General features: G+C 40.7%; 1 protein-coding gene across 5 annotated transcripts; it reads left to right on the top strand.

Moving 5' to 3' along the window:
• On the top strand, positions 1-9,403 carry CBLL1 (Cbl proto-oncogene like 1). Of its 5 annotated transcripts, none has more exons than XM_072147142.1 (7): positions 1-160; positions 726-884; positions 2,460-2,560; positions 4,248-4,331; positions 5,083-5,156; positions 5,462-5,503; positions 7,905-9,403. In XM_072147142.1, exons 1-7 carry the CDS (start codon positions 148-150, stop codon positions 8,935-8,937), a joined length of 1,506 nt encoding a protein of 501 aa, XP_072003243.1. In that variant the 5' UTR covers positions 1-147; the 3' UTR covers positions 8,938-9,403. The 5 variants fall into 5 exon arrangements, with proteins under 5 accessions (XP_072003243.1, XP_072003244.1, XP_072003242.1 ...); XM_072147143.1 differs by having other exon boundaries at positions 2-160; positions 2,463-2,560; XM_072147141.1 differs by having other exon boundaries at positions 2-160; positions 726-893; positions 2,463-2,560.
• Positions 9,404-18,443: the final 9,040 nt, after the last annotated feature.

The following is an 18,443-nucleotide window of genomic DNA, read 5'->3' as shown; positions in this document are numbered from 1 at the left end:
CTCTCGGGTCCCCGCCCTCACCCTGAGCTTGCGCTCTACAAGCGCTGACCCCGGCGCGTGCGCGCTCCAGAGTGACGGCGGCTGCGTTCTTTCCTCTTCCTCGGAACTCTTCGTGGCTTCCGGTCCCGGAGTGCCCCGCGCCGCATCATGGACCATAGTGGTAAGTAAAGCCGAGCTAGATGAGCTAATTAGTATTGAGCCCATGTCCTCCACACCGTGTCTTGCCCTTCCCTCAGTCACCGTGTAATGGCGGTCAGCAGAGGGGGTCACTTGTTATCAGTGCCTGGCACTGGTCTGCGGCCTTGTTACGCCGCTGCTTCCTGTTGGTATATGGGAGCTTCCCCTGTCATTGTGGGCGCTTTCACTGCTCGGTTATTGTATAGGACTGCGTTGTGTGGACCTGCCCATCATGAGATCGGGTGTTCGCTTTGGCTGACATACATCTTGTACTTACGGCCACCATATAAACATGTAGTATCACAGGTCAGATTACTTGGTTGTAAAGTGACATTTATTCCCAGTTGTTGTACCCATGAGAAACATAATTTGCTTGGGAAGCCCACACATATCATTTGTATGGTAGAAAATCTGCCTCAGATTTGACCATGTATATCTCAGTGAGTCTTCCCCTCTGCAGTCTTTGAATTTAACAGGTCATTGAATACTTTTGATTATTTTCCTTCCTTTTTGAACTTTAATAATTTTTTTGTTGCACCCCACATTAGACAATGATTTACAAGGGACGAACAGCATGGGATCTCTGAGTGGATTAGATGTCAGACGACGGATTCCAATCAAACTGATCTCCAAGCAACCAAACAAAAATAAACTCCCAGCTCGACCAATGAGGAATATGAATAGGATCCCTTCAAAGCCACAGCAAGGTGAAGAAGGTATAGATTCTTGTTAAGTAGTAACGCTTAGTGACCATTTATTCCAGATTTTTCAGTTTCTACACCATGCGCTTTTTTTTTTTGTAAATCTTAAGGCTGCATTCACATGTATGTGTTGTGCCAATCGAATCTGACCCGTGTTCAGGTACATTGCACACAATTAAGAGTCCTTGTTTGATACAGAAATATGATGCAAGTAGTCCCTGCTTGCTGACCAAACAGCAGCGCTGTCACTGCAACACTTTTTACGATGCAGCTCAGGAGTAGGAGTACTTTCTGAATGATGCAAGTACTACAGTTTTCAGCAATATATTCAGTCCATGGGATCTGACCTGCACATGGGTCCGATTCTATGGGCATAATGTGTTTGAGTGCTGCCGTATACTTATTCCTAGGGAAATGTTGACTTATTTTACCCCGTTACATGGGATACTGCTGAGTAAAGCTACAGTGCTTTAGTGAGGTCACAGTACTTCAGCTCATGATTTAACTGGGGCTGTAATCCATTTTGTCAGAAATATGCAGTTGTACAGCATTTGTGGTCTACTTTAACTAAAACTGTATTTTCTAACTGGAAAGAACTTTACTAATTTACTCAGAAGCTCTCCGTCTCCAACGCTTCTTGTCCTGTCGAACTGGAGGGGTTGACATTACGTTTCTTGTATTGCTCGCCTCAGTGGTCACATCTGATTGAATGGCAAATGACTGTTGTTGCCATGGGTTAGCTCTGTCATCTTATCACACTGGTCTCTTGACTGAAGGTACCAGAGAGAGTTTTTTTCTTTTGTTCTTATACAAAACTGCCACATTATTTCTGATTCTTTGAGAACCTATTTTTAAATCGGTTGTTTTTCTTTGTAAAGCTGAATAGAATGGTCCTACAGAAATATTTTTTGTAGCCAAGATGAATTTTTTGAACATGATAGATTTTCTTAACTAGTTGCTCCTTTTAGAGAGGTTGTACTAACTGAGGAATATATTCCTAATGGCAGTGATGGCGAAGGAATCACTGTGTGATTCATACAGAGTGCCCAAACCACAACCAAAACCCACTTTTATGTCGCAAAGTGCCAACATGACATTTTAAGCAGTAACCTATTGATCTCTGCTGTATCACAAGTTTCAATCATATTGGCGTCCTGAGGTCACCAATACAATAGAAAGCAGGAGACATTTGGATTGTAGCTTCCCTCCAGGGTCCCCTGAAGAGGAAGAATCAGGGGACCCGAAGCAGGAGCTCCAACCATAATCCATCTTGTTAAAATAGCACTGAGCATGGCGCGTCCTGGGCTGTCTTGGACTGCAGGAGGAAGCCTTGAGTCCTATCTGGTAAATTCTGTGCTGGGTGCCCACAGAAAGGGCTCAGAGTGCCACCTCTGGCACCCGTGCCATAGGTTCGCCACCACTGCCTTATGGGATAACAAGGTGATCAATAAGGCTCTAGAAAATGAAGATAGGGGATAATTTTGTAAGTTAGTACTACCCCTTTAATGTAGACTATGTTTTTTCCCACATTATTGGGTATATGTTTGATTACAGCTCTAGCTTTTTTTCCTTTCTTTCAAGAAGGCTTTGATTACAATGAAGATGAAAGGTATGACAACAAAGCAAGTGATATATTTGGCAATCAAAGACGATTTCCTGCTCACGTCTTTTGGGACTTTAAGGTACAGTGTTTCAGTGAAATAATAGCAAACATTAGTATGTGTATTATTTTGTTTTTCACAGATCTATAAGTGGAATCCATTGAATTGGTGATATTTATAAAATAAACATCATTAGCCTGTTAGCGCTCTGCGCCCGATATAACGGACACTGAGTGCAGCGACTTAACGCTCAGCTTCTGATATATCGGCTGCAGAGTTGATCTGAGCCGTGTCGGTTGTAATTGACAGCCGACACCCCGCTGTAACACCCGTGGGTGTTTAACCCGTTAAATACTGCTGTAAGTGCGACGATGATAATCCAGAATGTAATCCAGAATGATACTGCCATCAACCAGCTCCATGGCCAAAAAAGTAAGTGTTATGCCACTTGGAAGACGGCAATGCAAAAATGATAGATTTTTTCCCCACATTAGGGTTTTATTTTGAAAATTTAGTAAAATGTAAGAAAAGTATGGTATCCCCTTAATCTTATTGACCCATAGAATAAAGATAATATGATTATTAGGCTATATGGTGAACACACACACACACACAAAAAATCCAGTACAGAATTGATGCTTTTATACTCCTGCCCTCAAAAAAAAGTTCTTTAAATTTTTCAGCAATAGGAGATACCAACCCCAAAATAACACTGGATGACTTCTGATTTTGTACATACTCCTTGTAGCTGTCTGCAGGGGAATCTTTAGAGGAGACCTCAGGAAGGGAATCCATTGAATAGATGTGTCGGGCAGTGGCAGATCAGGATCCACAACCTCTGGGAAAGACCATGAACTGCTCATATATATTTTGTTTCTACATTTCCCAGGGCTTCCCCAAACACAAAGGCCCAGATTTACTAATAGTAAGGCAGCCGTGCATTGGGCGACACATTCATGAAGGCCAGATCTTAGTCTTCATTAAAGTTCTGTTGACTTGCCGACATAATTTTGGTGGCCAGTGTGAGTACACACTGGAGCGCCCCCTTTCTGCGCACAGGATTATGCAGCGGCATGCATATTGCGCCGTTTGTACATGTATTTATGTGCAGTCCAGGATTGTGGCATAGACTGCATAATAAATGTGGCCAAGCTTTATTATTTCATGTTCTTCAATTAAATAATTCTTTGCCCAGGTTTTGAATTCAGAACCTCCATACTCTACCTGCTGTAGAGATACAGGACATCGCCTCTATCCACTGGACAATGGGCTGACTGGGTCTCAATGGGAGGATTTATTTGCACTAGAGCTTCTATTAAGTTACACTGTGACACCAGCTCAATGTACTGTTATATATAGATGGATCTCTATATATATCGCTACATTATCTATTTTGTATTGTTTTTTTTTTATAATACTGCTGAATTATTAAAAATGTATGACACAAAATAAATTCTACATTGTATATTAACAGTACCAGGACAACCTTCACCTTGAACGTTAATGATCGCATGGGTTTAATTGGAAACCCATATGCAATTGGGCTGCCGCCCCAAGACATTTGCATTGCATTTCTAAACGTCCGATGAGATTGCGCGCTAAACAATGAATCCAGATAATACTTTTTTCTTTTCTTGAAAGTATCGATATCGGAACACAAAAATAAAAAACGTTATAACTTGTAGAAGGAAGAAAAAAAGAATGGCCTTGACATTAACGTGGAAAACTGGTGCAGATACACATTTTAATACTTGGTTTGTTTTTGCAGCTTAATCTTATAGGAGAAAGGGACGATACACCTGTTCATTTCTGTGACAAATGTGGCCTGCCTATTAAAATATACGGAAGAATGGTAAGTGGGGAACTTGTATGTCTGCTTTGGTGTTCTGGGCCAAGGTTTTCTCCTTCACAGATCACCAGGGGTTTTTGTAGAAGGTAGTGGTAAAGTGAAACTGCTGGCAATGTTTCTTCAGAAAATCTGACTAACTGGCAGCATTCAGCACACGCTGCTTGAGAATATTGTACCCTTGCCTCTCAAATGCAAATTTACAACATGATCAGTACAGTAGAGGTTTTCATAGGGATTTGGCCTTAAATTTTTACACTTGTCTTTAGGGTAGGGGTTAATGTCCCATTGCCTGGGACCCACACCAGTCACTAGAAGTGTCCTTGTTTGCGATTTGATCAATTTGTTTGTTGCTATAGTCTTTATTACAAAAACTGTGGCACAGATACTGGATTCTTACTATGGTTGTGCAGTAAGGAGGAATAGGGTTCTTTAAGATGGGTGGGGCTTTCAGTGATCAGTCATTTATCGACTTACCCTCTGAATGAGACTCCTTCTTCCTGGTCCGCATCAATAATGCTGTGTTATATGAACTTCCTACTCAGCTGTATTGTTCCAAGAATGCTTGGAGTTCTGGGAAATTCTCTGCTTCCTACTTTTATCCAGAGGATTATTTAATTTTTTTTTTTTTTTATGGCAAGACACAGTATTCAATAAATTTCCTGTTAGATGTAGTATGGTTAGCATGGAGTATGGTTGTGTTCTTCTAGGACAGCCAGTTACTTATTATGATCCACTCTTCATGTATTTCTTTCAGATTCCTTGCAAGCATGTTTTCTGTTATGACTGTGCCCTGCTACATGAGAAAAAGGCAGATAAGCTTTGTCCAGGGTAAGTTTATCTTGTCTTTTCTGCCTCAAAATTCTGTTTTGTTTATCAAGTAAAATGCACATTTTTACATTTTAGCATAGATTTATTGATGTGGATAACATTTAGTCATATTCAGACAAAATTATATTTGGTATGGCCTTTGTTATACAATTTACCTTTTAATATTAGTTTATATGTGTAGTAATAATGTAATATACCTAAAAGGCGATTAGTTATCCTCAATAATAGTCATTGTTTTTCTGTAGCCTAAAAGTGTGAAATCTGCTCTCATGGTATATCTATTTTTTCCCCCTTTTTCTCAAAAGAACACTTGTTGAAGAGAGTACTGACACCTATAAACGTGTGAGGTAGGTTCTTCAAGTTCAGTGATTTCCCCCCCCCCCCCTTTTTGGAATTTTTACAAACCGATTTTACATAGACTGTTTGAGGAAAGTCCCTCCAAGACCCTCATCTCCCCATCAACAGGTCAATAAGTGTTCTAATTCTATATGCCCACAGGTACCAGTTGTTGGAGGTTTCTAATTGGCTTTATCATTATCCTTCTTTTTCAATCCTTCTGACTATTTCAAGTTAACTAGAATTAAAGGTGACCTGTCGCCACATTTTCGCATATACAGCTAGTTACCGGTTCCCAGAGTTCTATTAATTACACTTCTTTTAGCTAAAAATTGTTTCCCTCTCATCCCCATTAAATCAACTTTATGTAATTATATGCCGTGATTTCATGTGGTCCGAGACATACCTGTAGTAGATATGGCGAAACTTAGGGGCAAACATCAGTCAGGACACAGGACATGAATGTAACACGAGGCAATGTGTTAAAAAAAAAAAAAACAGCATTTCCTATAAGTAAACAGAGCTTTATATGTCTAGTTGAATATTGGCAGACAGTCCCTAAGTACTACTTCTATACAGCAGCATGGCCTAACAGTTAGAACTGCTAATCAGGAACAAGGAAGCAGGACAGTGCCCAAGATTTGAAGAGACAGAAATGTCAAAACAAGGGGATGTGGTTCACTGGCAGACTGGGAGTCATATCCAGGATAATCATCAAAGGAGTTTTTTTTCACTTGGACCACATTGTGACTAGGTTTGAATTTAACTTAACACAAAAAAAAAATTGTCCTACAGGGACACGTGAACCCATTGGTCACTTAAAATATAACTTTTATTAGTATTCGCTAAAAAGTGGATGAACTCCGTCCAGAGAAGTGTTTAAAAGTTTACAGAGTGCAGGTGCTACAGTTTACACCTTAACTGGGTGATCAAGGTTTATCAGGCAGCATTTATCAACTATAGTTAGAGAGGGAGGGGGACTGATAATGCACACAGTCCTCGAAGCAAGAGATTTCAGAGCTGTAACTACGGTGGGGGTCCGTGTCCCTTTATTAGGTATGTTTAATATTGCGTTAGTATACCCACTTTATGTACTCTACTGCCCATAGGACTGTAAGTCCAATCCTCAGGGCTGTTAGTAGCGGAGCCCCACGGAGTGTTGCAGCTCTTGCCGGTATCTTCTATAGACTAGTCTAGGTGATCTCTGCTGCGGCTAGATTGCTGTATTTCTGATTTGCTATTCTTGCACCCTAGGTGTCTAGCTATCTACTGCCTCTGAATTTAAAAACTAGCATATTAGCCCACCCGACATGTTTCGCCACATGCCGTGGCGTCCTCAGGGGGATCGGGGATGCTGGCTTTATTGAAAGAAAATGTGCATTTGTGATCTTAATAGCACAATCTCTACTAGTTTACCCCCATCCTCCGTTAAAAGCCGAATGGCTGCGCAATAATACAACATAATATAGGATATGTCCTACACGACCTTGTGCAGCCGCCATGCTTGGTTATGGTACAGTGAGACAACGTGTGCTTACCGGGTGTCATAGACCTCTTTGGAGTCCGTAATGTGGCACAAATTGTACGGCTGAAGCAACAGTCCCCATACGTTCATCTGCATAGGGCCTAAGATTGACTGTATACAGTTGAATTTGAAAGAGATTTTTTAAATAGAAATTTCAAATTTCAGGATTTGACCCTTGTGCCCTGTATTTTTATCAGAATATATGGTCTGTCACTTTTTTCTGCAAGCGGTAACATCCGCCTGCAAAGAAAAGAACATTCAACTTCCTTTTGCAATGAGAATTGACTTTTAACACAGAGAGAAAAAAATGCTGAAAAATCTAAATCCGCCTTCTATTGGCCTCATTAAGATGGTAATGCCTGCCTGGTTGCTGTCACCTACACATATGCTTTATCATTTATCAATCTCCTTAGTGTGGTCCTGCAGTAAGGTGCAAACTTGAACACTGAACCCTATTCTTGTGATTGGCAAGGGTCCATCAATGTGGCAGCTAGAGAGCATACACTTGTTTACCTTTCTATAATAAAGGTGATCCCATGAAAAGTTCATTTTGTTGAAATAATTTTCCTCATAAAGTACACTTAACCCCTTTGTGACAATACCTCAAGTTACACATACAATGTGGAAAATATGCATGTGAAAGACTGAAACTAGCCTACTCGTTTCGATAAAAACATCTTATTTATGGCTTTCTATTGAATGTAATCCAACATGGCACAGCTGAAAATCTGTATTCTTTACAGTGCCTGTATTTGCAGTTATTTTTTTTCCTTTTTACATTTTTTCAATGTACCTTTTGTCATTACAGAATTTTTTTTAGGAGCAATAGCCATTGAGAAATACAAATCTGCCAGCTAAATTCTAACATAAGATGTTTTCTTTTACAGCTGTAATGATCCAGTTCAAAGAATTGAGCAGTGTGTACGTGGCACACTCTTTATGTGCAGTATCGTGCAAGGATGCAAGAGAACTTACCTGTCCCAGAGAGACCTGCAGGCGCATATTAATCATCGGCATATGAGAGCAGCAAAGCCAGCCGCTCGGCCACAGCCTGAACCAATACATCCTCCTATGGCTCCACCACCCACTGATTTGGCTGATCGTTTCATTATGCCCCCAGACAAACACCTTTTGAGTCACATGCCACCAAAGCAGCACATACTGATGCCCCCACCACCAATTCAGCATGTGCCTCACGAGCATTTTAATCAGCAGCATGAAGATATGCGTGCTTCTCCTGCAGAAATGTCCATGGCTCCACCTCCACCCCGCAATGTTCCTCAAGATGCTTTCAGAATTAATACTAGAAAACACAGCAATTTAATAACAGTACCTATACAAGATGATTCTGGTTCAGGGGCTAGGGAAGCTCCTCAAGCACCTGGTCCATCTCTTCACCACCCTGAGTATCCTGGTCAACCAGTAGTAACTCATCCTCATCATATTATGCCTCCACAGCAACATTATGCACCACCCCCTCCACCACCACCTCCAATAAGTCATCCAATGCAACATCCACCTCAAGGAGCTGGTACACCCCACATGGTGTACAGCCAAGGACCCCCACCACCCTTGACTACTGCTCCACCGCCAATTACACCTCCACCTGGACATATAATTGCTCAGTTGCCGCCTTACATGAATCATCCTCCTCCAGGACCTCCACCACCACAACATGGCGGGCCACCTGTAAATGCCCCTCCTCCACATCATTATAACCCTAACTCTCTACCACAGTTTAATGAAGAGCAAGGAACTCTTAGCCCACCTTTTACACAGCCTGGTGGAATTAGCCCAGGCATATGGCCTGCACCCAGGGGACCTCCACCACCACCACGAATGCAGGGTCCTCCCAACCAAGCCCCTATTCCTGGGCCGCATCATCCTGATCAGGCTAGATACAGGCCATATTATCAGTGATTTCCCTCTTGAACACACATTTTATTTTTCTGCTTGATTACATTGACCTTGCATTGCTGTTTATAGACTATTATTTTGAGTTCTGGTGTATACATCCATTTTACTCCCAAAGCTCTAATATCATTTAACAAGGTACATCCTTAATTATGTAATTGTATAAAAACAATATAGAGTGAACTGAGTTTTCCCATAGCACAAACAGTTTTAATTCTCTTGACATTTTTATTTTGCATCACATTTTTAGATATCAGTTGTGATAGTTAATAACATTGTAATGATTGTATATTTAGATGTACAGTTGTATCTCTTGCCCTTCAAATGGCGTGCGTTATAAAGCAGCAAAGACTGCTGTCCTGTAGTCTGGTATTTTTACCAGTTGTTAAATAAATATACTTTGCTAGAACTACTAGATATCAACATCTATTTTCTGTTGTGTAATAAACAAGAATGTTTTTTTTTAATTCAAGAGGCACTACCACAATTCTTATTTATAAGATGCATGAATCGTGAGGACCTAACATCTATAAAAGATCATCTATGTATTGCATTATCCAATCTACTCTTTTTAAAAGTTGGATTTATCTCGTGATTAACAGAAGGAAATGTTTGGTTTTATAATACAAGCTGTTAAACTTATCAGTATCTTTTTTCCCCACACATACCATACTTTTTATATGTTGCAAAGTCTATGTTAAACATTCTGTATTGTGTTGCATCAAAGTGTAATTACTCAAAGTTAATTTTTATTGATGACCAAACCAATTTAGTAGGGAAAGAGTTACTCCATTGGATGCATTTTTAATATAAAGTAATGCAAAGTAGTGGGTGATTTAGAAGGTTTTCATGAGCCAGGTCTATTACAGACTTGAAAAATCATCCCATTCATGAATGATATTGTTTCTACAAGAAAATCTTCTAGCAAGCCTGCTGATTTCACAGGGCTGGCTGACGTTTTATTGTGAGTGTCAAGAATCCCTCAAGAGCCAGTCATGTTTAATTTTGCCAAAAAGAATACAAAATTGCTGAGCACAGGCCTCCACTTTATTGGAAATTTTATTTAAATTGCCATATACAAAGATCTACCGTATATACTCGAGTATAAGCCGAGGCCCATCATTTTACCACAAAAACCTAGGAAAACCTATTGACTCGAGTATAAGCCGAGTGTGGGAAATGCATTGGTCACAGCCTCCCCATTATATAGCCTGCTGGACCCGACCCCATAGTATATAGCCAGTACCTGCCCCCCAGTATATAGACTGCCAGCCCATATACCCCAGTATATAGCCAGCAGCGGGGGAAGGTGAGGTTTGATTTTTTTTTACTCAAGTATAAGCCGAGTTTGGGGTTTCAGCACATTTTTTTTTTTGTGCTGAAAAACTAGGATTATACTTGAGTATATATGGTATTTTGAAATGCATAGATACAATACATAATCCATGCATTAAAAATTAAAATACAAATAAAATATATAAAAACATAAAATGTAGATTTCATGAAAGGTGATTGCACATAACATGGATCATGTTAATCAATAATAACCATGTTTATTAATAATCATGTCAGCATGGTCCATGTTATGTGAAATCACCATTTATTAAATCTATATTTTATATATTTTATTTGTATTTTAATTTATATGCATTATGCATTTTTTCTATCCAATATAGATATTTGTTTATAGTAATTTGAATAAAATTCCCAATATAGTGGAGGCGAGTGCTCAGCAAATTTGTATTCTTATTGGCTTCCATTTCTCATCCATAAGGCCCCTTCCACACTAGCGAGTGTGATGCGATGAACTCGCATCACACTCGCAACGCAAGCTGCCGGGAACGCACGGCCCGAACGCTGCACCGCGGGAGTGAACTGACATGCTGAGTTATCCTAACCATTCAATATAATGTTATGGTAATGGGTAAAACCATTATCACTGTAGAATAAAATCAAATGATGAGGTATAGGAATAGACTTAAAGAAATACACTGGTTATATCATACCAAAAGGATGGACACCACACCACGCTGCCCCGACAGATGTTTCGCAATAGCGCTTCCTCTGGGGGAGTGTTGCGGATCGGGAAGGACCTTAAAAATTATTTCATGGTCTTAGGTCATAAGCTCTGGGCAAGGACCTCAAAGGTAGTTTTCTCTGAAATACTACCTGTACCACATGCCACACCAGAAAGGAAGTGGGTGATTAGGGAGGTAACTAGGTGGTTCAAAAGTTGGTGTAGGTAGGAGGGGTTTGGGTTCATGAAGAACTGGGCTGACTTTTTTGTAGGCTACAGGCTCTGGTAGAGTTGGGCTGCATCTCAATGGGGTGCAGCTGTTTTTGGGGAGATAATGGCTAAAAAGTTGGAGAAGTGTTTAAACTATACTATGGGGGGGCAACTACACTTGTACAGGGAAAGAAGACAGTGTAGATCGAGAACTGGTAAGAGTCATGGTACATGGGGAGGAAGGGGGCCTAGGATTAGATCAAGGGATAAGAACGATAGGAAAAACCATATAAAGTGTATGTACACTAATGTCCCAAACAAAATGGAGGAACTGGAACTGATGGAGTGCAAATATGAGTATCAGTGAAACTTGGCTGGACAATAACTATGACTGGGCTGTTAGTATAGAGGGTTTTAGTCTTTTTAGAAATGATTGTATAAATAAAAAAGGGGGAGGGATGCAAAATCTTGCTTCAAGCCTGTCCTGCAAGATCACATTGGTGACTCTAATCAAAATGTGGAGTCCCTATGGGTGGAGATAAGGGGAGGGAAAAAGAATAATAAAATATTACGTAGGGTTTGTTATAAGGATCCAACTATAATGGAGGCAGCAGAGCAACTCCTAAGTGTTAAGTTTGTCCTCAAGGGGGACCAGTCAATGTATTGGAGATGAGTAAAATTCAGAAAGTTAAGAGCTCGGGAGCAAATTATAAAACACAATTATTCAGCACAAAGTTCTTAAAGAGGGGGTTATAGAATTCATCCCTATCATAAGTCAAATGGATGCGGCACAAGTGAAGTACTTATCATGGGGGACTTAAATTACCCCAATATCGACTGGGGGGCACAAACCTGCAGGTTGCTGCCTGCCTTGACCGTCTGCCTGTTCATTACCATGAGACTGCCTAGTGATCATGTACCTCAACTTTGGCTGGTACCATGCGGCAGGCTCTGGTGAAGACCGGGTGCCAGTGCCACTTTCAATTTGGTCCCAGGTGTCTGTCCGCTGTGGTCCAGGGAGTTCAATACTCCAAATCCTGACACCCAGTAGATAGGTAGTCCCAGCACATGCCTCCCAGTAGATTGGTAGTCCCAGCACATGCCTCCCAATAGATAGGTAGCCCCAGCACATGCTCCCCAGTAGATAGGTAGGTAGACAGCTCCTCATCGCTCCCATGCTCTTCTCTTTGACCCATGCTTAGACAACGGCGGCGATGGCACCTGGGTCGTACAAAGGACATAAGCACCGGTAACATCGCTGCCTGTGTTTCAGTGATAAGTATAAGATGCACACAGCAGCCATCACTATTTATTAAAGATCTGTCTGAGAGCCAACAAAAGAGCCATATCTGGCTCCCGAGCCATAGGTCCCCCACTCCTGCCATATGGTAAAAAGCATAAGAGAAACAAGAAAAGCCAATGTCGTTAACTAGTACGGTAAGGAGAGCAATAAGCGGAAAGATAAGGCGTTTAAGGTGCTAAAACACAAAGTTAACGATGAGGCCTTACAGGACTATAGAGAGAAAAATAAATTCTGTAAAAAAACAAAGAATGGCAACAAAAATAGACTGAGAGAAATATTGCCAAGGAGAGTAAAAATAATCCCAAATTATTTTTAAAGTATATAAATGATGGGAAACTAAAAACAGAGAGTGTGGGCCCTCTGAAGAATAACCTGTGGGTAATGGTGAGGGAGATGGGGAAAAGGTAGCCAAGCTTTATTCTTCCAGTTGTGACTAGTTACACAAACATAGCACTTATGACTGACACATTTTGAGCCCTTGGATGGCCCTTAGTCACAGCATAACTATCTATATACAAACCCACAATATATACACATAGATTGCCAACGTACAGATTAAACCCACATCACCTGATGTATGCCTACCGTTCATGTGACCCCGCCCCCCCCCCCCCACATAATCATGGAATTCATTTGTTTGAATTTATGGGAAATATGTATGGATTAAAAGTTGAAGATTTTCTTAGATATTCTCAATTATTGCACAAACAAGAATGCATCAAGTTTTTCCATAGTTGTACAAATACTCGTAAAGTGATAGCTAAGGTATAGAATTTTTTTTTGAACAGCCACGTAGTTAATTGGAGACATGGGTCCCGTTACGTATGAAGTGGGAAAGGGAGGTGGGAACGGATATATAAAAATATTAAAAATTGCTCTTTCAATTGGAATCATAGACTCATTCAGCATAATATTATTTTTAGACTTTACTACACACCGGTAGATTTGGTTAGAAAAAGGTTTCGTGGGAATATAGGATGCAAAAAATGTGGCGTATTGACGTCCAACTTTCTCCAGATGATTTGGAAATGTCCCAAGATAGCTGTTTTGGGAGAGTTTGCATGAATAGACTGTAGAGGCACTGAAGGAGAGATTGAGACCTTCTGTTTCTTTATCAATCTTTGGCTTGGTGGAGGAAGAGGATCTGGATCCCCTGCTTGTTAAAATTATGCATTTAGCCTGTGTATGTATTGCAAGGAAAATGTGTGTGTTCACTGAAGTGGCAAAATCTAGTTAGAAGTGTGAGAAGGTTTGAAAGAAAAAGCAATCAGTTTTCAGAGGTGGTTCAAAATATGGAGCCTATGGTCACAAATAGGCTAAGACTAGAAAGGAGACCTTGGGAAAAGTGAAAAGTGGAGGTTAAAGAGCTTCCTCTTTTTTTTTTTGTTTGTTTTTTTCCCAGTGGAGTGGGTGGGTGGGAATGGGAAGACATGCATCATAAGTGGTATCACTTATTTGCACCGATACATTTATTAATACAAACAAAAATTACTTATGTAGATACTACACTCACCGGCCACTTTATTAGGTACACCTGTCCAACTGCTCGTTAACACTTAATTTCTAATCAGCCAATCACATGGCGGCATGCATTTAGGCATGTAGACATGGTCAAGACAATCTCCTGCAGTTCAAACCGAGCATCAGTATGGGGAAAAAAGGTGATTTGAGTGCCTTTGAACGTGGAATGGTTGTTGGTGCCAGAAGGGCTGGTCTGAGTATTTCAGAAACTGCTGATCTACTGGGATTTTAACGCACAACCATCTCTAGGGTTTACAGAGAATGGTCCGAAAAAGAAAAATCATCCAGTGAGCGACAGTTCTGTGGGCGGAAATGCCTTGTTGAGGTCAGAGGAGAATGGGCAGACTGGTTCGAGCTGATAGAAAGGCAACAGTGACTCAAATTGCCACCCGTTACAACCAAGGTAGGCAGAAGAGCATCTCTGAACGCACAGTACGACGAACTTTGAGGCAGATGGGCTACAGCAGCAGAAGACCACACTGGGTGCCACGCCTTTCGGCTAAGAACAGGAAACTGAGGCTACAATTTGCACAAGCTCATCGAAATTGGACAGTAGAAGATTGGAAAAACGTTGCCTGGGGTCAGAATTTGGCGTCAACAACGTGAAAGCATGGATCCATCCTGCCTTATATCAACGGTTCAGGCTGGTGGTGGTGGTGTCATGATGTGGGGAATATTTTCTTGGCACTTTTTGGGCCCCTTGGTACCAATTGAGTATCGTTGCAACGCCACAGCCTACCTGAGTATTGTTGCTGACCATGTCCATTCCTTTATGACCACAATGTACCCAACATCTGATGGCTACTTTCAGCAGGATAATGCGCCATGTCATAAAGCTGGAATCATCTCAGACTGGTTTCTTGAACATGACAATGAGTTCACTGTACTCAAATGGCCTCCACAGTCACCAGATCTCAATCCAATAGAGCATCTTTGGAATGTGGTGGAACGGGAGATTCGCATCATGGATGTGCAGCCTACAAATCTGCGGCAACTGTGTGATGCCATCATGTCAATATGGACCAAAATCTCTGAGGAATGCTTCCAGCACCTTGTTGAATCTATGCCACGAAGAATTGAGGCAGTTCTGAAGGTAAAAGGGGGTCCAACCCGTTACTAGCATGGTGTACCTAATAAAGTGGCCGGTGTGTGTATATTGGAATGAAAAAGCTGACATACCGAGGGCATGGCCACTCCTCCTGCACTCCCATCCAATCAAAGAGAACTTGATGAAAGAGCGGACAGGAGTAAAAACCAATTGCAAGTATTAACCAATGGAAAAGAGACTCAGCCTATCCATATCAGATAACATTGCACAGTTATTATACCTTATTCAGTGACTTTTCACTTATGTATCACTGTTTTTGCTTATTATTGCAAATTTTGATCCACCTGGTCTTATCCATCACAATAGTTGTGATGAGCAGATTTGCCTAATTACATTGATGTTAACATGCCGTTTACAAAATACATGTGTTAACACAATGATAAAACACATTAACACTATGTTAACACTGGTAAGGTGGGTGTTAACTTCTTGTTAACACATGCATTTTCTAAATGCCATGTTGACAACAATATAATTAGATAAATCTTCTCTTCTCAGCTGTTGTGATGCTTGAAAATGCATGCGTTTGACCTTCATCGGAAGTTCAGCACCCCTCAAACCCGGAGCGAACCGGGCCAGGGGCGATCTTGGCGGGAGAAGATACTAGAGTCCTATAGGTGCCACAGTCATGTTTGACTGTGGTGCCTAAAGGGTTAAACAGCTGAGATCGCGACTATCGTAATCCTTTCTGTTGCCTCGGGAGCCCAGCTGTTGACACCTGCCAGGAATTACCCACCAACTTAGACGTACATTTATGTCCAGGGCCCTTAAAACCCTAACAATCATTTTATCGACTATAGTTGTTCATAACTTTTATTGCCTAACTAAAAAAAGCTGATGACACTGTCAACACAGTACAAAAAATATTTTAGCTTTTTGCTGTGCTAGTTTTCCTTTCAAAAGGACACATTAGAATCCTTGCATCCTTTAATTTTTGCTGCTCCACTGATTTAGATGCAGTTGGATATCCCCACCTTTTCTACAAAATAACTTATGTTATTTTTGACACTGCAGCCAGTGTGCTAATTAGGTTATCAGTTCCAGACCACGAATGCATACAGGACAGGAGAGCCTTATTAGCTTATTGGGCACCAAAACTAACCACTGTTTGCTCAGGGATGATTGAGGATTGAAGAAAATTTCCAAATGCACTGTAATGAGGAGCATCTATTATAAAATGTAAAGTGGTGGAGATAGTGAAAGGTCCTTCCTTAAGTGTTATAACCTGGAGTACAGTTAATTATTTTCTAAACCACAATCTATATCTTGAAAGATATTAGTAGGCAGGGAAAAGGTCAAAAAATATCAGAAAATAATTACTGGAATTCATTAGTAAAAAAATAATCTATTGTCTTACTTCTTCAGAACGATCAATTTTTGTGAACTTTGGCAATGAAAAAATCTTATCAACAAACAGATGTCACTAGTTTGTACGTACTCTTGTGAGCCACGGGGCATGGCTTATGTGAAGATGTTATGTCATATCTAAAATATGTTCTCCTGCAACAAAATGCCTTAAAGCGGTATTCTCTTCTGGACATTTACATTTAATCTAATTAACCTGATATATTAATTTCTTCAATTGGATGTTATAAAAAAATAATGTATCTGTGTGAAGAAAATTTCCCATAGATGTAGTCATATGGTTCCTTAGAAACAAGACAGCTGTCCTTGGATACCACCACCTCTACCCTCTGTCTGACATTGCATGTGCTATTGAAGTGTCCCCCGACCACCTGGATTCAGCATTCAATAATACAGGACAGCTGAGGAACATGCAGTAACTCCCGGGAAATTCATATGAGAAAAGTTTTTGTTATCACTGCAGCAGAGGTGGTTGTATCCGACGACAACACTCTTGTTTCTAAGGGACATCATAGCTACATTTATAGGAAATTATTTTCACACAGGTACATTTTTTAAATATCATCCAAGTGAAGAAATGTTTATGGCAGATAATTAAATGTCAATGCCCAAATGAGAATATCCCTTTTAGGGATATTGCCAAGTGCTCATGAAATTACCAATCTTATTTCTTTGAGCCAAGGTACAGTTCTAGTTCTATGGTGACAGTATATTTTGATACAGTGCTGGGAATTAAAACTCATCCAGATTAAATGGAAGAGTTCCATCTAAAAATGAATGATTGAAAACCATAATGTATTTGATAATGTAAAGTCTGTAATGAATCTGACTATAAATTAAATATAAATTGATTTAAAAGTTACACCTTCTCCAAAATGGTGATAATGAAAATTGAAATTCAGTTGATGAAATAAAAAAGTTATGCAAATGAAAAAGATATTATAGAATCAAAAGAACATGAAATTATATAAACAAGGCATTATTGTGCTTCAGTTTCACACAATAAAGTAAACATCTTGTTCATGTCATATGGTGAGCCGTGCAAAATAAAAAAAATACTACAATGTTGCATTTTATCCCCCAGAAAGAGATCATAAAATGAAGCCAAAAATAACTTATCTTGGAAATCAATCACTTAGGCCAGTGATGGGCAACCTTTTGAGCTTGGTGTGTCAAAATTCGCCAAAAAACCGAGCATAACTCGGGAAATGTGTCACCTTGAGAAAAAAAACCTAATTTTGTGATATTTAGAGTTTAAATAACAAATACGTATAGTTATTTAACTTACCCTTTTTCTTAGTGACTTCTTTGTTAATCTGTCAGTTGGTTTCTTTTGTTGGTCTTGCTGTTATTTAACTTGTGTGGGGTGCCATGAACTAAGATAAGTGAGGGGGAGGGGGAATTCTTCCAGTGATGGCGAACCTGTGGCAGTCCAGCAACAGCTAGTTTGAAGGACATTTGTGTCCTGAGAAGTGCCCCCCAAAGAGTGTACATCACAGCCCAGCCCAGCAGAGCTCAACTCAATAAATTAACTTACCTAACTGGCACAGGCTCCAACGACACCACGAGCCTCCGTTACTCCTCTTCAGGCCGCTTCAGCTCCTGTGTAGATGTTCCCGCGCAGGCACAGCATAGGTTGCGTTTTTGCGAGCTGGGGCTGCTCTGTCTCCACGCTCCAGTCTGGCGTCATTGGGCGGCCTCCGCAGAGCAGGCCAGGAGGAGAGGAGCAGCAGCTGCGATCTCTCTGACTGAGATGCAGCCGCTCGCTGCAGACCACATCGCCAACCAACCGGCCCCAGACAACAGACAACTGCACTACAGCAATTTTTCTCTAGCAGCCGTGTGTCACTGAAAATGGCTACGTGTGTCAGTGCTGACACGCGTGTCATAGGTTGGCCATCACTGACTTAGGCCAACCACATGAGACAAAATGAAAAATCAGTGCGTTTCAAGCGCCAGAACTGCTTGTTTCCTGTAGAAGTTAAAAT

The sequence above is a fragment of the Engystomops pustulosus genome, chromosome 4 (assembly GCF_040894005.1).
Source record: "Engystomops pustulosus chromosome 4, aEngPut4.maternal, whole genome shotgun sequence".
Taxonomy (NCBI): Eukaryota; Metazoa; Chordata; class Amphibia; order Anura; family Leptodactylidae; genus Engystomops; species Engystomops pustulosus.
Note: the sequence above shows the minus strand (reverse complement) of the source record. Positions and strands in the feature narration are given on the sequence as shown.

What these genes read in the sequence shown, in the direction of transcription:
- CBLL1 (XM_072147140.1), top strand. An exon ending in TTAAAATATACGGAAGAATG is followed by an intron (nt 4,332 to 5,082) that starts GTAAGTGGGGAA and finishes TATTTCTTTCAG; the next exon opens with ATTCCTTGCAAGCATGTTTT. An exon ending in GACACCTATAAACGTGTGAG is followed by an intron (nt 5,504 to 7,904) that starts GTAGGTTCTTCA and finishes TTTCTTTTACAG; the next exon opens with CTGTAATGATCCAGTTCAAA.